At 31.4% G+C, this 13,200-nt stretch overlaps 3 protein-coding genes across 4 annotated transcripts; all 3 read left to right on the top strand.

The window, feature by feature from the left end:
* The first annotated feature begins 577 nt into the window (after positions 1-577).
* On the top strand, positions 578-3,314 carry LOC112684253 (cytochrome c oxidase assembly protein COX11, mitochondrial). Of its 2 annotated transcripts, none has more exons than XM_025555671.1 (5): positions 578-713; positions 824-1,079; positions 1,161-1,316; positions 2,835-3,002; positions 3,063-3,314. In XM_025555671.1, the coding sequence occupies exons 2-5, from the start codon at positions 873-875 to the stop codon at positions 3,204-3,206; spliced, it is 675 nt and encodes a 224-aa protein (XP_025411456.1). In that variant the 5' UTR covers positions 578-713; positions 824-872; the 3' UTR covers positions 3,207-3,314. The 2 variants fall into 2 exon arrangements, with proteins under 2 accessions (XP_025411456.1, XP_025411455.1); XM_025555670.1 differs by having other exon boundaries at positions 578-717.
* A 1,216-nt stretch (positions 3,315-4,530) lies between these two features.
* Positions 4,531-6,345, top strand: LOC112684276. The gene is made up of 3 exons (XM_025555703.1): positions 4,531-4,883; positions 4,944-5,315; positions 6,189-6,345. Exons 1-3 carry the CDS (start codon positions 4,531-4,533, stop codon positions 6,343-6,345), a joined length of 882 nt encoding a protein of 293 aa, XP_025411488.1.
* Positions 6,346-8,329: 1,984 nt separating this feature from the next.
* On the top strand, positions 8,330-11,229 carry LOC112684275. The gene is given in 7 exon segments (XM_025555702.1): positions 8,330-8,409; positions 9,830-9,980; positions 10,060-10,325; positions 10,551-10,626; positions 10,628-10,710; positions 11,028-11,083; positions 11,147-11,229. Coding segments are annotated over 7 exon segments (795 nt in total).
* The last annotated feature ends 1,971 nt before the right edge of the window (positions 11,230-13,200 follow it).

Genomic DNA, 13,200 nt, shown 5'->3' with positions numbered 1-13,200 from the left:
AATCAAACACCAAAACCCATATAACCCGAATGATTTTTTTTTTTTAAAACACCCGAATTAACCAAAATCATAATAAAATATTGGTGTTAACCCGAAACCCGAATAATTTTTTATTTTACAATCTTTATGTGATATATCATTTTGTATGTATTTTTTTGTGGTTATTTCAATTTTGTCATTAGTTGTTTAATAGTAAATTATTATAAGAATTATAGGAATAATTTCACAAATAATGTACAAAATTATTAATTAATTATCTATAGATAATATCAATATATCATATTGATAGGTGTGCGTGAAAGGTATGGTATATTAAATGTTCAAGTGTCAACAACTGGGATACTATTTTTAAAATTATCCCAAGTGGATACGTCGTATTTTTATTTTTTTATTAATTATTCTTCAAATTTCTTCTTATTATATTCTTATCTATCTCAGTGGTTACGGCCACGACTATAGATGGGAATATATTATTTTTTATTTACTTTTTATCAGAGTAAGGTAATATCTTTTATCAATTAACTGATATCATTATCCATTATCATTAATTTTATTATTATTATTATTTATATTTGATAACGTAGTGTGTAATGCTATGAATCAGATTTTATCGGACGAAATCTGATAGATTCTTATGATTTAATAGTTGTTCAAGATGATCAAACATGATGTGTAAACGATTTTAATTGTATACTGTTAAGCCACAATTATTAGTATGTACGCGAATTAATATACTTTTATTAATTAATTTTTTCGTCGTGTTTATCACCAATAATCATAATATTTGACCTGATAAAAAAAATGTTTACTTTTTATTTCTCAGGAAAACCATGTTTTTAGAATTGTTGAGACTGTTGGACAAATAAAAGACGATGTTCATAAGGATATTCAAATTGCGGCCTTTGTGTGCTTGGCAATATGTAAAAAGCCATTTGCATACAAAACATTCGCACAGTACTAATTCAAATGACGAACAAAAAAAGAGAATACGTTCTACAGTCTATTACTTATCTTCAATGGGAGTACTAACAGTTGGCCTTAGTTATGCGGCCGTACCTTTGTACAAAATGTTTTGTCAGGTGAGTACATATGAGTACATGCATATAAAATATATACATTAGAACGAACTCTGTTCAAACAACATTTTTTTGTTACCCAAGGCATTCAGTTATGGTGGAACACTAAGTCATAATGTTGACGATTATAAGGTAGAAACAATGAAGCCTGTTAGAAACAGAGAGATCAAAGTTCATTTCACTGCTGATACCTCTTCAAGTATGCAATGGAGCTTTAAACCACTTCAGACTGAAATCAGAGTAATATTCTTATGCTTATAAGTACTTACACATCGAACAATTAATTAATTTTCTGATTAAGTGGAGGAGAAATTAAAATGATCAATTTATTATATTAATGAATAATATTATAAATTGCAAATGTAGAAGTACAATATAATTAGTATAATAATTTTTAAATTAGTCTTTATGTATGACTTTTGTATCAAATGTTAAATTTCTGTTGAAAAAATGTAACCATGTGTTTATTTTAATTTTTCTTTTAATATTATTTGATATTATTTGGTGTTTAAGTATACTGACCTATCTCATTTTCTTTATTTTATACTTAATATTTTGATCTAGAATATTTGTATACTAATATATCAATTGTTCGATATATATTTTTACAACTAATATTTTTTAAAACTATTTACATAAATAAACTCTATTAAATTAAATAACTATTATGAAATTACTGAATAATCAACCTTGTAAAAAGTTAAAGCCTAATACATTTACTTTTTATAGTTCGGTCGAGAACTAGAGCTAGTCTCAGGCTAAAAAATCCTAACCTTACTGTAATAGAATATTACATAATTGCACTCTACAAGTAATGCACTTTCAAAAACTGGCTGGATCATAAGTGTAATTTTTTTTTTTTTAAATACTCATGTTTTTTTATTTTTATATAAATTGGTTACAATTAGTATATTTTAAAGAGTTTTAGTCTCAAGTATCAATAATTTAACTTATTATAAATTATAGAATAATTTTATCTGGTTCTCATTAAAAAATGTGTACACACCCAGGTTTACTAGAAATTACTTTTTGGCCTTTGAAGGTTGTATGTAATTTAATTATACCAATTAATGAACAGATACACTAAATTTGGATTTTGGCCGGAGCCATATGCTGGTGCTTCTTTTATTAATATGTGCTGTTATTCAAGAGGCGCGGTTGCATAACCACAAGAAATTAATCCAATAAAACCTGGTTGTCTTAAGGACCACCATCACCGAACCTAAGTCCATACTCTTCTAGAGTAGACACATAAGAACCATGTTGGATCCCGCAGTCTCTACTAGGTCTTTGGTTGTTTTCTTTCTTTCTAGCATTTGTCCTAATAGTCATCACGTTGCAGCTGATGTAGGAGTCTCATCATCAAGGGGCACTGTTTCTGAGCCAGCCTTGTGTACTATAACGCTCCCCCCTCTCAGTTGGTACCAACTGAGTTTTAAGTTGAAATTTGTGGATCAACTTAAGGGACTTCATGTCCCACTTTTTTAGACTCCCAGCCGGTATAATCATTTATTTATTCCATGTACTTAATACAATTTGTAATCTTTTTGTTTGTATTTCTGCATATTTGAGCATTGGATTTCATTTAAATAATTTGTATTGTATTATTATTCTAATTTTGACATTATACAATATTTATAGCCTTATTTTATTGATTTTGTTGTACAATATTTTTATATTGAGATTGATTATTGATTGAATGGTTTTATTTGTTCATTAATTTGAAAAAAAAATATTAATGTATTGTATTTAAACTAGGTAGCACCAGGTGAAACAGCATTAGCATTTTATACTGCTAAGAATCCATTAGATAAGCCAGTTACAGGTATTAGCACATATAATGTTGTACCTTTTGAAGCAGGACAATATTTTAATAAAATTCAATGTTTTTGTTTTGAAGAACAACAGTTGAATCCTAACGAAGAGGTATTTATATATTATTTTATACTGTTAAGATTTTATTTTAACTTTGCAATTTTTTTTTAGGTTGATATGCCAGTATTTTTTTTTATTGACCCAGAATATACTACAGATCCGAAAATGGAAAATATCAATGACATAACTTTATCATACACATTCTTCGAAGCTAAGCAAGGAGTTGAATTACCAAATATATTTAATAAACATTGATGACTGAAGTAACAGTTTTTTTTTTTTTTGTTCTAGTAGTATACATTGTTAATTACTGAAATGTACAGTTTATACAAATTGAAATACAAATATAATTTGGATTGTTAACTGTATTATTTATTTGTGTAGAACAACTATAGATACACTCAACCTATGTGATACACTTAATTCTAATAAAATTTAATAAATTTAATGGTTCTAATGATTTTCCAAAATGGTACTATAGTTGAAACTGTTGAAGTATATTTCTGAAAAAATTGTCTAACTAATTGATAATTCAACGCATTATGGTTTCTATTTAATACAATTGCTTTATTGAACCAGCTTCCAATTTTCAATTTTTTGTTAGAAACGGTCCACATATTTGTGTATAAATTAAATGTTTAAATGAATTCAATAAGACATGCATTTGATAACAGCCACCGATTATGTACACCAAACCATCCAGAGTTATAGTGCCTGGTGCAAAACACCCCAAAATAAAGAATACATTTTCATTGAAAATTGATAAATTTATTTTTTATTTTTACTATGCATTATATTATGAGCACACTTCCTAGATATCTGTTAACATCCATACCGGTAATTCAGTTCCATGTGTTTGTTCTAGAACAATATTTTTCAGTTTTAAATGTTTTAAAAGTTTCAAATGACATTGTTTGGGGCAAACAAAATAGCTGAAGGGAACTTCATGCCCTTTTTTAAAATTCAGGGTCAAGTGCATCATGTAATAGGTAGTTTATTACCCGAAATTGGAAATAATGCTAAATTTTTACAAATATATTTTATGTCAGAGTCGGATCAAATATCTATTCGAACAAATATGATTCCAAATTTAAAAAGAGGTCTCATTGAATCATTGCAAACAGTTTTGCGTGAAAATAATCACCTCATACAGAGCTTCAGATCTAATCTGGAGTCGAGGTCTTTTGATGAGTTGCAAAACTTTAAGTTAATTATTCATGCTGAAAGAGTTCCTCAAGATGAACACAGAGATCAATACAATGCACCTACCATCGATGAAGTAGCTGTATTATTAGTTAATGAAGATAAAGGTCCCAGAGATATAGTTCTGTACGGTCGGAGTGGATACTTGAGTCGAGTTTCCGAATTAAATAGATCTTATGATGCACTGCAATATCCATTGATGTATACTAGATGCGAAGACGGTTATCACATTAATATTTTACAGAAAAATAACCAAAATCGAACAAAAACTGTCTCCTGCATGCAATTTTATTCTTATAGGTTTATGGTTAGAAAAACAAGTCTAAATCATCTACATTATTACAAAACATTAGTCAGCCAATTCGCCGTAGATATGATGGCAAAAATAATTTCTGAAAGACTACACTTCATTCGTAACCATCAAAAACAACTACATGCGGATGATTATGTTCACCTCCGAGATGCTGTTAACAATAATGCAAATATTAATACTAATAACGTGGAGCAACAAGTAATTCTTCCCTCCTCTTTTACTGGCTCCCCACATTACATGCATGAAAAAAATCAGGATGCCATGACTTATGTTCGTAAATTTAGCCGTCCAGATTTATTTATTACTTTCACATGCAACCCGGAATGGCCGGAAATAAAAAATGAATTATTTCAAGACCAAAAGTCGTTTGATAGAGACGATATAATCTCTAGAGTTTTTCATCTCAAACTAAAAAAGTTTATGCATGTATTAAAAAATAAATATATTTTCGGTGATGTAAATTGTTATGTTTACAGTGTTGAATGGCAAAAACGAGGTTTGCCAGACTGCCACATTCTATTGTGGTTACAAGTGAAAATTCAGCCAGATGAAATTGATAAAATTATTTCTGCCGAGATACCAAACAAAGATAAAGATCCTATACTTTATGAAATAGTATGCAAGAATATGATTCATGGCCCATACGGCGAGTTAAATATTAGATCGCCATGTATGAATAATGGAAAATGTAGTAAGAAATACACTCACAAATTGGTCAAGGATACTCAAACTGGAGATGATGGTTATCCGACTTACCGACGGAGATCACCAGATGATGGAGATTATACTGCAATATTAAAAGTTCGTGGTCAAACAGAAATCGTGGTTGACAACCGTTGGGTTGTACCGTATTGTCCAGTGCTATATAGGTGCTTTAATGCGCATATTAACGTAGAATACTGTCATTCGGTTAAAGTGATAAAATACACATGAAAATATATTAATGTTGTAAGCGAGTAGTATATATATTATTATTATTATTATAACTATTATTATGAATGTATACATAACATGTACGCGTAGGCATTAGTCCTTTATGTGGGGAGTAATGCAAGTAAGCATTTTTGGATTAACCGGACGCCTCTCGCCGTCCGTATAACCAGTCGTATTGTAACCAAGTACATGAACGGTCAATAAACGAACTCATAATAGTAATTTGTTCACAAGTCTTAACCATTTTTTAATCCTTTACTTTATTCGAAGTGCGAACTTACAAACGTTACATAGTGTCGACGGACTCTAACGAGTTTAACCGATCCGGCCTATAACATTAATAAAGGATCAGATAGAGCTACTTTTTCTGTTAATCGTGAAAACGATGAGATTACAAATTATTTGAATTGTCGATACATATATACTTCTGAAGCGTTTTGGAGAATTTTCAATTTTGAAATCCATGATAGAGATCCGATAGTTCAGCACTTGGCTATTATCTAGAAAATGGACAGCGTGTTTTCTTTAATGCTAATAATCTTCATCAAGTTATTGAAAATCCAAGAAAAACAATACTAACTGCATTTTTTGAACTGTTCACATGATGATTTTGCGAAAACACTGTTCTATCATGAAGTTCCTTCTTATTATACCTGGGATGATAGCAGAGGCTAGTTAAAGAGAAGATGGGGAAAAGATGTTCCAGGTTGGCCAGGAATAAAAATGGACACTGCCATTGGTAGAATTTACACGATTCACCAAAATTAAAGTGAGTGCTTCCATTTAAGATTGTTACTAAATTATGTACAAGGTCCTACTTCATTTGAAAGCTTGAAGGCCTTTGATGGAGTCATTCACGCGACTTTTAAAGCTACCTGTTTTGCTCTTGGGCTTTTAGAAAATGACGAGCAATGGAAAAATGCTCTAGCGGAGGCAACTCTTTGAGTTGAGTTTTTTTGAGTTATCTTTGAGTTGTTTCTTGAGAAAGTCCCCATAGCAGGAGAAATTAATGATATCATCCTTCTAAAATTCGATGGACACTCACGTGGATATCTATCTATTGATACAGTTACATCAACAGATGATGCTATTCGTTATCCACAAAAATTTCTCAATTCTCTTTCTCCTTCGGGGTTTCCTCCTCATAAGCTAAAATTAAAAATTGGTGCTCCAATTACATTATTACGTAATCTTCAACCACCGAACTTATGTAACGGTACAAGATTACAAATAAAATAGTTGCGAAATAATATTATAGAAGCCGTAATTCTTACAGGGCCAGCGAAAGGAGAAATTGCATTTATTCCAAGAATTCCCATGATTCCCTCCGACTTGCCGTTTTCTTTCAAACGGCTTCAATTCCCGGTTAAAGTTTCTTTTGCCATTACCATAAACAAAGCGCAAGGTCAAACATTCAAGTACGTTGGCGTAGATCTTCGTACAGAGTGCTTTTCACATGGGCAATTATACGTGGCATTTTCTCGAACTGGGAACCCGAATCACCTTATGATTTTAATTTCAACAGGAAATATAACAAAAAACATCATATACTCAGAAGTCTTATAAAATTCTTATTTTAATTTTTTTTTCTTTTTTTTTCTTCGTCAACTTCAATCATATTCTTAAATTATTCAAAAAAAAAAATTATTTCTTTTTTATCTGTATTTATTTTTATCATTTATAACGCTAGAAAAATTTCAATCCGTTTTCATTGACCCTTTTTTTATATTTACTTGCCGATCACATTAAACAATAATATTTGAATAAAAAATTCTACATATCATGGTCCGAAGGCAAAATAAACAACCAATCACGGGCGAAGCTGTGACGGGTCGGCTAGTATATATATTTTAGACATTTGCTATTGTCCCTAACGATCTTCAGTGTCTGAACAATAAAACGCAGAAAAAAAAAATGTTCTATTGAATATAAGACCTTCATCATCGGTGGATTTTTGGAAACTAACTTAATTTGTTTCTGTGTTAAAAAATAGTACGAATCTGTTTTAATAAAATGTATTTAGTTGCTGTAAAACTATTTGAATCACTTTCTGGTTGATCGTCGTGGATACAATACAAATTGGCTACGGTCCAGAATTACCATCCAACAATGATTTCTTTACTATTTTAAACAAATGCAGAACTCTCTAGAATATAGATTTGGTCAAAACCGTTGCTAGCTAAGTACATATATAATATAATATATATATAATATCTACATGTATATTGTAAAACAAATTTATATTATTACATTAATATTAACATTATTTGAATTTTTATATTTGATGGACCACTTGAAGATAATTTTTTACCAAAGTAACCCACTGAGGAAAAATTTTGGGTATCACTGGTGTAGCCTCACCCGGGAACCAGCTCGTAAGCATTCGACTGTCACAACGAATTTGACTAAATTTTATTCCTTTCCGGTTGAACACTATTAATATTTTATTATAATATTTGTAATATCAATTTGTATACCTGGATACAACGGTAAGGTTTTCATGATCCTTCGTAAGCGACCCTCGGCCATATAAGGCCATGTACTGCGTATCGGTAAACATGTCAGTAATTTTACCGCGGGATAGAAAATAATAATTATTACAACGACCAGTATTATCATATATTGTTTATTGTGCAGCAATAGGTAAATAGCATAACAATTATCAGCAATTTAACCCACGATGGAAGTACCGAGAAATAACCGTGGAAATTGTGCGTATGGTGGGAAACGCGTGAGCTGATTGAATGCGATTTATGTGACGTGTGCGTGCGTGTACAATGAGATTCGTCGCCGCGTTTCTGCGCGCGCTATTTACCCTTTTGTTTAGTTTACTACCCCATGTGCTATGTGCAGCTAAGTATCGACAATAGTCGCGGGCTGTGGTAGTATAGTAATGACAACACAAAAATACAAACCTAAGCAATTAACCATGTGCTTACCTACACAAAGAGATCCCATGGGATGGCAAATGGAGCGAGTGTCAAATTTACTGGGCGACGATGGAAAAATGTATGTACAAACTGTTATTCACGTGGTCGAGTGTGCATCGACTAGTCGAAATGTGCGAAAAAAAAATTAAACGTGCGAGAATAAAAATGTTATGAGTACACACTGTTTTTTTCTAAAATTTTACTCGTTTTATTTAATGACATGTTAATCACGATAACATCAACACAAATGATTGATATTAAATAATATATTTAATATACGATTGTGGGCTTTTGATGGTAGTTTGTTCTACAGCCAATGTGACCTCTTGATTATGGTACCTCTGGTCGTACACTGAGTATAAAGATTGGTTACATGCTTGTAAAATAATCGAGAGTAGTTACTGTTTGCGAAAACATCAATAATAATTAATAAAATACTACTGATTTTCCAATTTAAAAAACCATTATACGTTATGATAATAACTAAACTGGACAGCCCATTCAGATAAACTATTTAGCACCTAATTATACTAGAAATCTTAAAGAACGATGCTGATGTACATTACATTGAAGCAGGTCATAGGTGCAACTAGGGGAGTATGGGAGGATATAACCTCTTAAATATATTCTGTCTCTAACCTCAATACATGAAATAATTATTAAGTTGTAATTCAGTGTATTATGGCTTTAGTTTTTTTAGAAATATTCAAAATCCAAATTTGGTTCATAAAATCGCACATCACCATTTTCTTATCTTCATATCCTTGTCAAATTATTATCTATTATTTTCATAGTCAGGTAAATAATATAAATGGGGATGCAGATGGGTAATTTTTTGTTATAATCCACTGATACTCAATGATAATTAATTTGAATGTCAATCAATAATTATTTAATTGTGATAGAATGTTGTCTACTGCATTCCACGATGACACGTTCATATTCATATAGAAAACGTTTACGTATCTAATATTGTTTTAATATTGTAATTACGAAGTAATCTATTAGTTGAATTAACTTCTTTAAAAAAAATGCATTAAATAAGTAGTTGCTAAGAAACCTATACGACTGAAAGTTAAACAAAGCCAATTCTTCGCGTACCTGATATTAAAGATCATATAATTTTAGCTAAAAATTTTAAAATTTTAAAACTTCAAGACCACTAAAAATAATCAAATAAAATGGACAAATGCAATCAACAAGAAATGGTAAGTGTTAAACACAAACTTTATAGACTAGTAGGGCCGCAAGCGAATGTCCATACAAGACGATAAATGAAAATTGTCTATTATTATATTCTTGCAAGCCGCAGCGTATTATACGACGGTTTATTATTTCAGTGCAATAAGAAATACGTTCAGCCCTGTAGACCGAAGCTATGTAAGCCCACATCAGTATGTACTTATTTTATCAAATATTAAACGACTGTGTACTATACAGGAGTATGTGTGTGTATGTGTTTGTAAGTCGTTGTTCATTTAAATGTTATACATTTTTAGCATTCATTCAAAAAACGAAGGGAAAATTGAAAGGAATACAGTTTATAACTGTTCTTTCTCAAGTTACGTTTGTGGACCAAGGGAGAAGCCAATCAAACAAAATGATCACCTGGTCATGGCTGGCAACATAGACTGCTTAACAGTTAACAGGGTGAGCACTGATTTTTCGCCAAAAGAGGCAGCCCAACCGTGCAGTGCAAATTAAATTTTATTCTATTTACGCATTACAGATGAGCTATCCGATACATTATTCGCCAAGAGTGGACAAAATCGTGCCCAGAGACCATTGTTTGGGAGGCAAAGGGCCTATGAAAAAAGAGACCACGATGGTTCACGATTTTTACATCCCATGCGATATTAACCGCCAGAAGAAAATATTACCACGCAATAACCTCCGTGGGTATGACGATTGTCCAATGAATTCGTTGACAACAAATAACTGTTCGTACCAGCCGGTGTGCACCGTTCCGGTGATAAGTTACAAGCCAAAAGACTGGTATGATATGGCATCACGTCATTTTGATATTCGAAAACCATTTAAAGTTTTCCGAACCGCCTTTTATTTGTTGATAAAATCAGTAATTCCCGTGTTATAAAACTTGACATTATTTTACATTAGCCCTATTATTTGAATTAATACAGTTTACCCTTTAATAAATCTATTATGATATTTGCTAAACAATCGTATTTAATCACATTTATATGTTTTCCATGTAAACAGTTATTCTGTTCCGAAAGAACGAATGAACACGACCACGGTGCAAAAATTAAGTTACAAATACAATTGCCCACCAGAAAAAAATGAAAACGCCATGGGCAACGAAAATGGAATATTGTAAACCTAAAAATCGAGTAGAAAATTGTACAGTATATAATCAAAGGTAAACATAACTAGCTCTGATAATTTGCTTATAGATGCATTTAATTCTAAAACTAATCATAATAGTAAAATCTTTGAATATTCGATTCAATCGTATTGTCTAAAATGTATTTTCTAACGTGAAATTATCAATAGTAATTTTAAAACACATTTGTTTATGTATCCTTTAATCTTTCTTAACTGATTCGATTTGTATGTCTTTGAACCTATGCACACCTATGTATATTTAAACAATTTTTAATACAGATAACTGTGATTAGACGAAAATCTTTGGTATCTTTGTAAAATTTGTTAAATTATTTTTCTTGTCGATCACAGTTTTCAAGAACCCGGGCATTATGTATCAATTGATGAATCGGTGACATGCGTACCGAGTAAGACATATGTTATTGCAATCATAATGACCAAATCGTAATACCATTTTTTTTTTTTTGAAGGAACATGTTGTCCCGTCGGATGTTTGGCGGCCAATGCTGAAAATAAATTCAAAACGAATAGCATAAAAGCGCATCACTATTAAAAGCGACAGCACAAAAGTTACGCTGCAACTCGTTTGCGCATAACGACCAAAGACATATTAAGATATCTTAATCTGTCCGTCATTGCCCCCATGAAGAATCCAAGTACGATCATTTTCTCCGCTAGTTTCGCCGTTTTCATAAATGAAAAGTGATATGTATATACAGTAAAACCTCGTTAAGACGCTCTCGAAGGGGAAATCGTAAAACCGCGCATTATGCGGGATAGCGTTATAGGCGATATCCCGCCTATTAAAAGCGTTTTAAATGTAATAATAGATAAAATAAATAAGAAAAGTTTTTATAATGTGATTTGTTATGTATTACACAGTAACATAAGTTGTACATATTTAAAATTAATAAAAAAAAAACATCAAATATACATACAAAAAAATTATTATTAGGAACAGGTTTTATTCAATGTTAAAAGTGTACAAGTACCTGGGACCGGGAAAAATCCACGTATTAAGCGGGATGGCGTATTAAGCGAGAGCGTCTTAATGAGGTTTTATTGTATATATTTTTCATTGAAAACAGCGCGACTAACGGAGAAAATTATCTTACTTGGACTCTTCAATTGGGGTCAATGACGGACGGATTGGATTCAATTGTGATACATGGTTTTGATAGCTAACACCGCCTCTATCTTACTCTATGATCTATGCCTATCGAAACTTTACTAAAATCATTGATTATAGAATAAATAGATGGGCCATTGTATAGGGAAAATCGGGGACTAAAATTATGATATTAAAAGTTCCCGAGAGATAGCGTTGTATGAATGAATAGTTATTATAGTTATTTTATTTATATTATTATATACTATTATAGTTATAATAGTTATTCTTATTATCTATTCTATAATCAATGCTAAAAGTTGTTTCGAAAATCCAAATTTATATAATCTACAGTCTACACAGTCGATGTGCAAACGAGTTGTAAAATAGGTAAATGTGCGCAAATGCATTGTAGCCAAAAGTTATTTAAGTAATATAATATACCGCGTGTTTACCAATTTAGGGAACACTGCATTTTTCGTTTGTATTATATTGAAGTTAATCGATTTTTTTTTCGCAAGCTATTTGTGTATAAATACACTTTTAGACAAATTCAAAATGTTTATAATTTTTAAGTCCGCATTTGCAGTACAATATGTGATTTTTTTAAATAGCAATACCAATTTACGTCGCCCAAACTTTTGACCCAGTTTGGCATGACGGCCTTTTCACAAATTGAATTATGGTTATTCCTAATCAATAAAATCTTACTTATCCAATTCATACTTCTTTGTTCGGCTAAACTCCAGATACTCAACACACGATATCCAATCAAATTCGGGGTACCTCGACGTAGAGACATCAATTATTTTCTCTATTCAGTATTTAATCTCGAAATTCCAAAAACGTTTCATACATTCCTAGACGTTATGCCAACGACACACTCATAACAGATTCTCGTCTTGATTCTGTAGTAGCCAGGTTAGTAGCTATCCAAATGCTACAAAACCATCTGGATACAGGTTTAATACGTAATCAAACAGTTGGAAAATTAAAATTAACGAGTCAAAATCAGTACAAGTGATTTTATCTTACACAGCATTGATTCCCTCTCTTTTTGCGCAAAATGAAGAAAACATTACTACAATAAATTCAGTTGGGTACCCCGATCTCATTCTAGATAAAAAACTCACTAGGAGGTCCACACCTAACATTCAAACTTAAAACAGACAACTCCCGAAGCTTCTCACACTATTCCTTAAAGCTAAAGTCTCTTTCTCATTCTCTCTAATAACCTCATTTTATACAAATCCTTAATCCGTCCAGTTTGGTCATATGGCATCAACACCAAAACTCTAGTAGTTTCAATCAATATGTTTGTCAATAACTATTTTGGTCCTCTGGTGTATAACAATTTCTACAAAGATCTAAAAATCATCACATTCTATCATAGGGGCGTATTTTAAGGGGTAGCGA

This window comes from Sipha flava, unplaced genomic scaffold (genome assembly GCF_003268045.1).
Source record: "Sipha flava isolate LNK unplaced genomic scaffold, YSA_version1 247_pilon_pilon, whole genome shotgun sequence".
In the NCBI taxonomy this organism is placed as follows: Eukaryota; Metazoa; Arthropoda; class Insecta; order Hemiptera; family Aphididae; genus Sipha; species Sipha flava.
The sequence above is the reverse complement of the archived record's forward strand: the minus strand, read 5'-3'. Positions and strand labels throughout refer to the sequence as shown.

What these genes read in the sequence shown, in the direction of transcription:
- LOC112684253 (XM_025555671.1), top strand. Translation starts at nt 873, where the DNA reads ATGTTCATAAGGATATTCAAATTGCGGCCTTTGTGTGCTTGGCAATAT. An exon ending in TGTACAAAATGTTTTGTCAG is followed by an intron (nt 1,080 to 1,160) that starts GTGAGTACATAT and finishes TTGTTACCCAAG; the next exon opens with GCATTCAGTTATGGTGGAAC. An exon ending in CACTTCAGACTGAAATCAGA is followed by an intron (nt 1,317 to 2,834) that starts GTAATATTCTTA and finishes TATTTAAACTAG; the next exon opens with GTAGCACCAGGTGAAACAGC.
- LOC112684276 (XM_025555703.1), top strand. Translation starts at nt 4,531, where the DNA reads ATGGCAAAAATAATTTCTGAAAGACTACACTTCATTCGTAACCATCAA. An exon ending in TTTCATCTCAAACTAAAAAA is followed by an intron (nt 4,884 to 4,943) that starts GTTTATGCATGT and finishes TTATGTTTACAG; the next exon opens with TGTTGAATGGCAAAAACGAG. An exon ending in GACAACCGTTGGGTTGTACC is followed by an intron (nt 5,316 to 6,188) that starts GTATTGTCCAGT and finishes CTTCCATTTAAG; the next exon opens with ATTGTTACTAAATTATGTAC.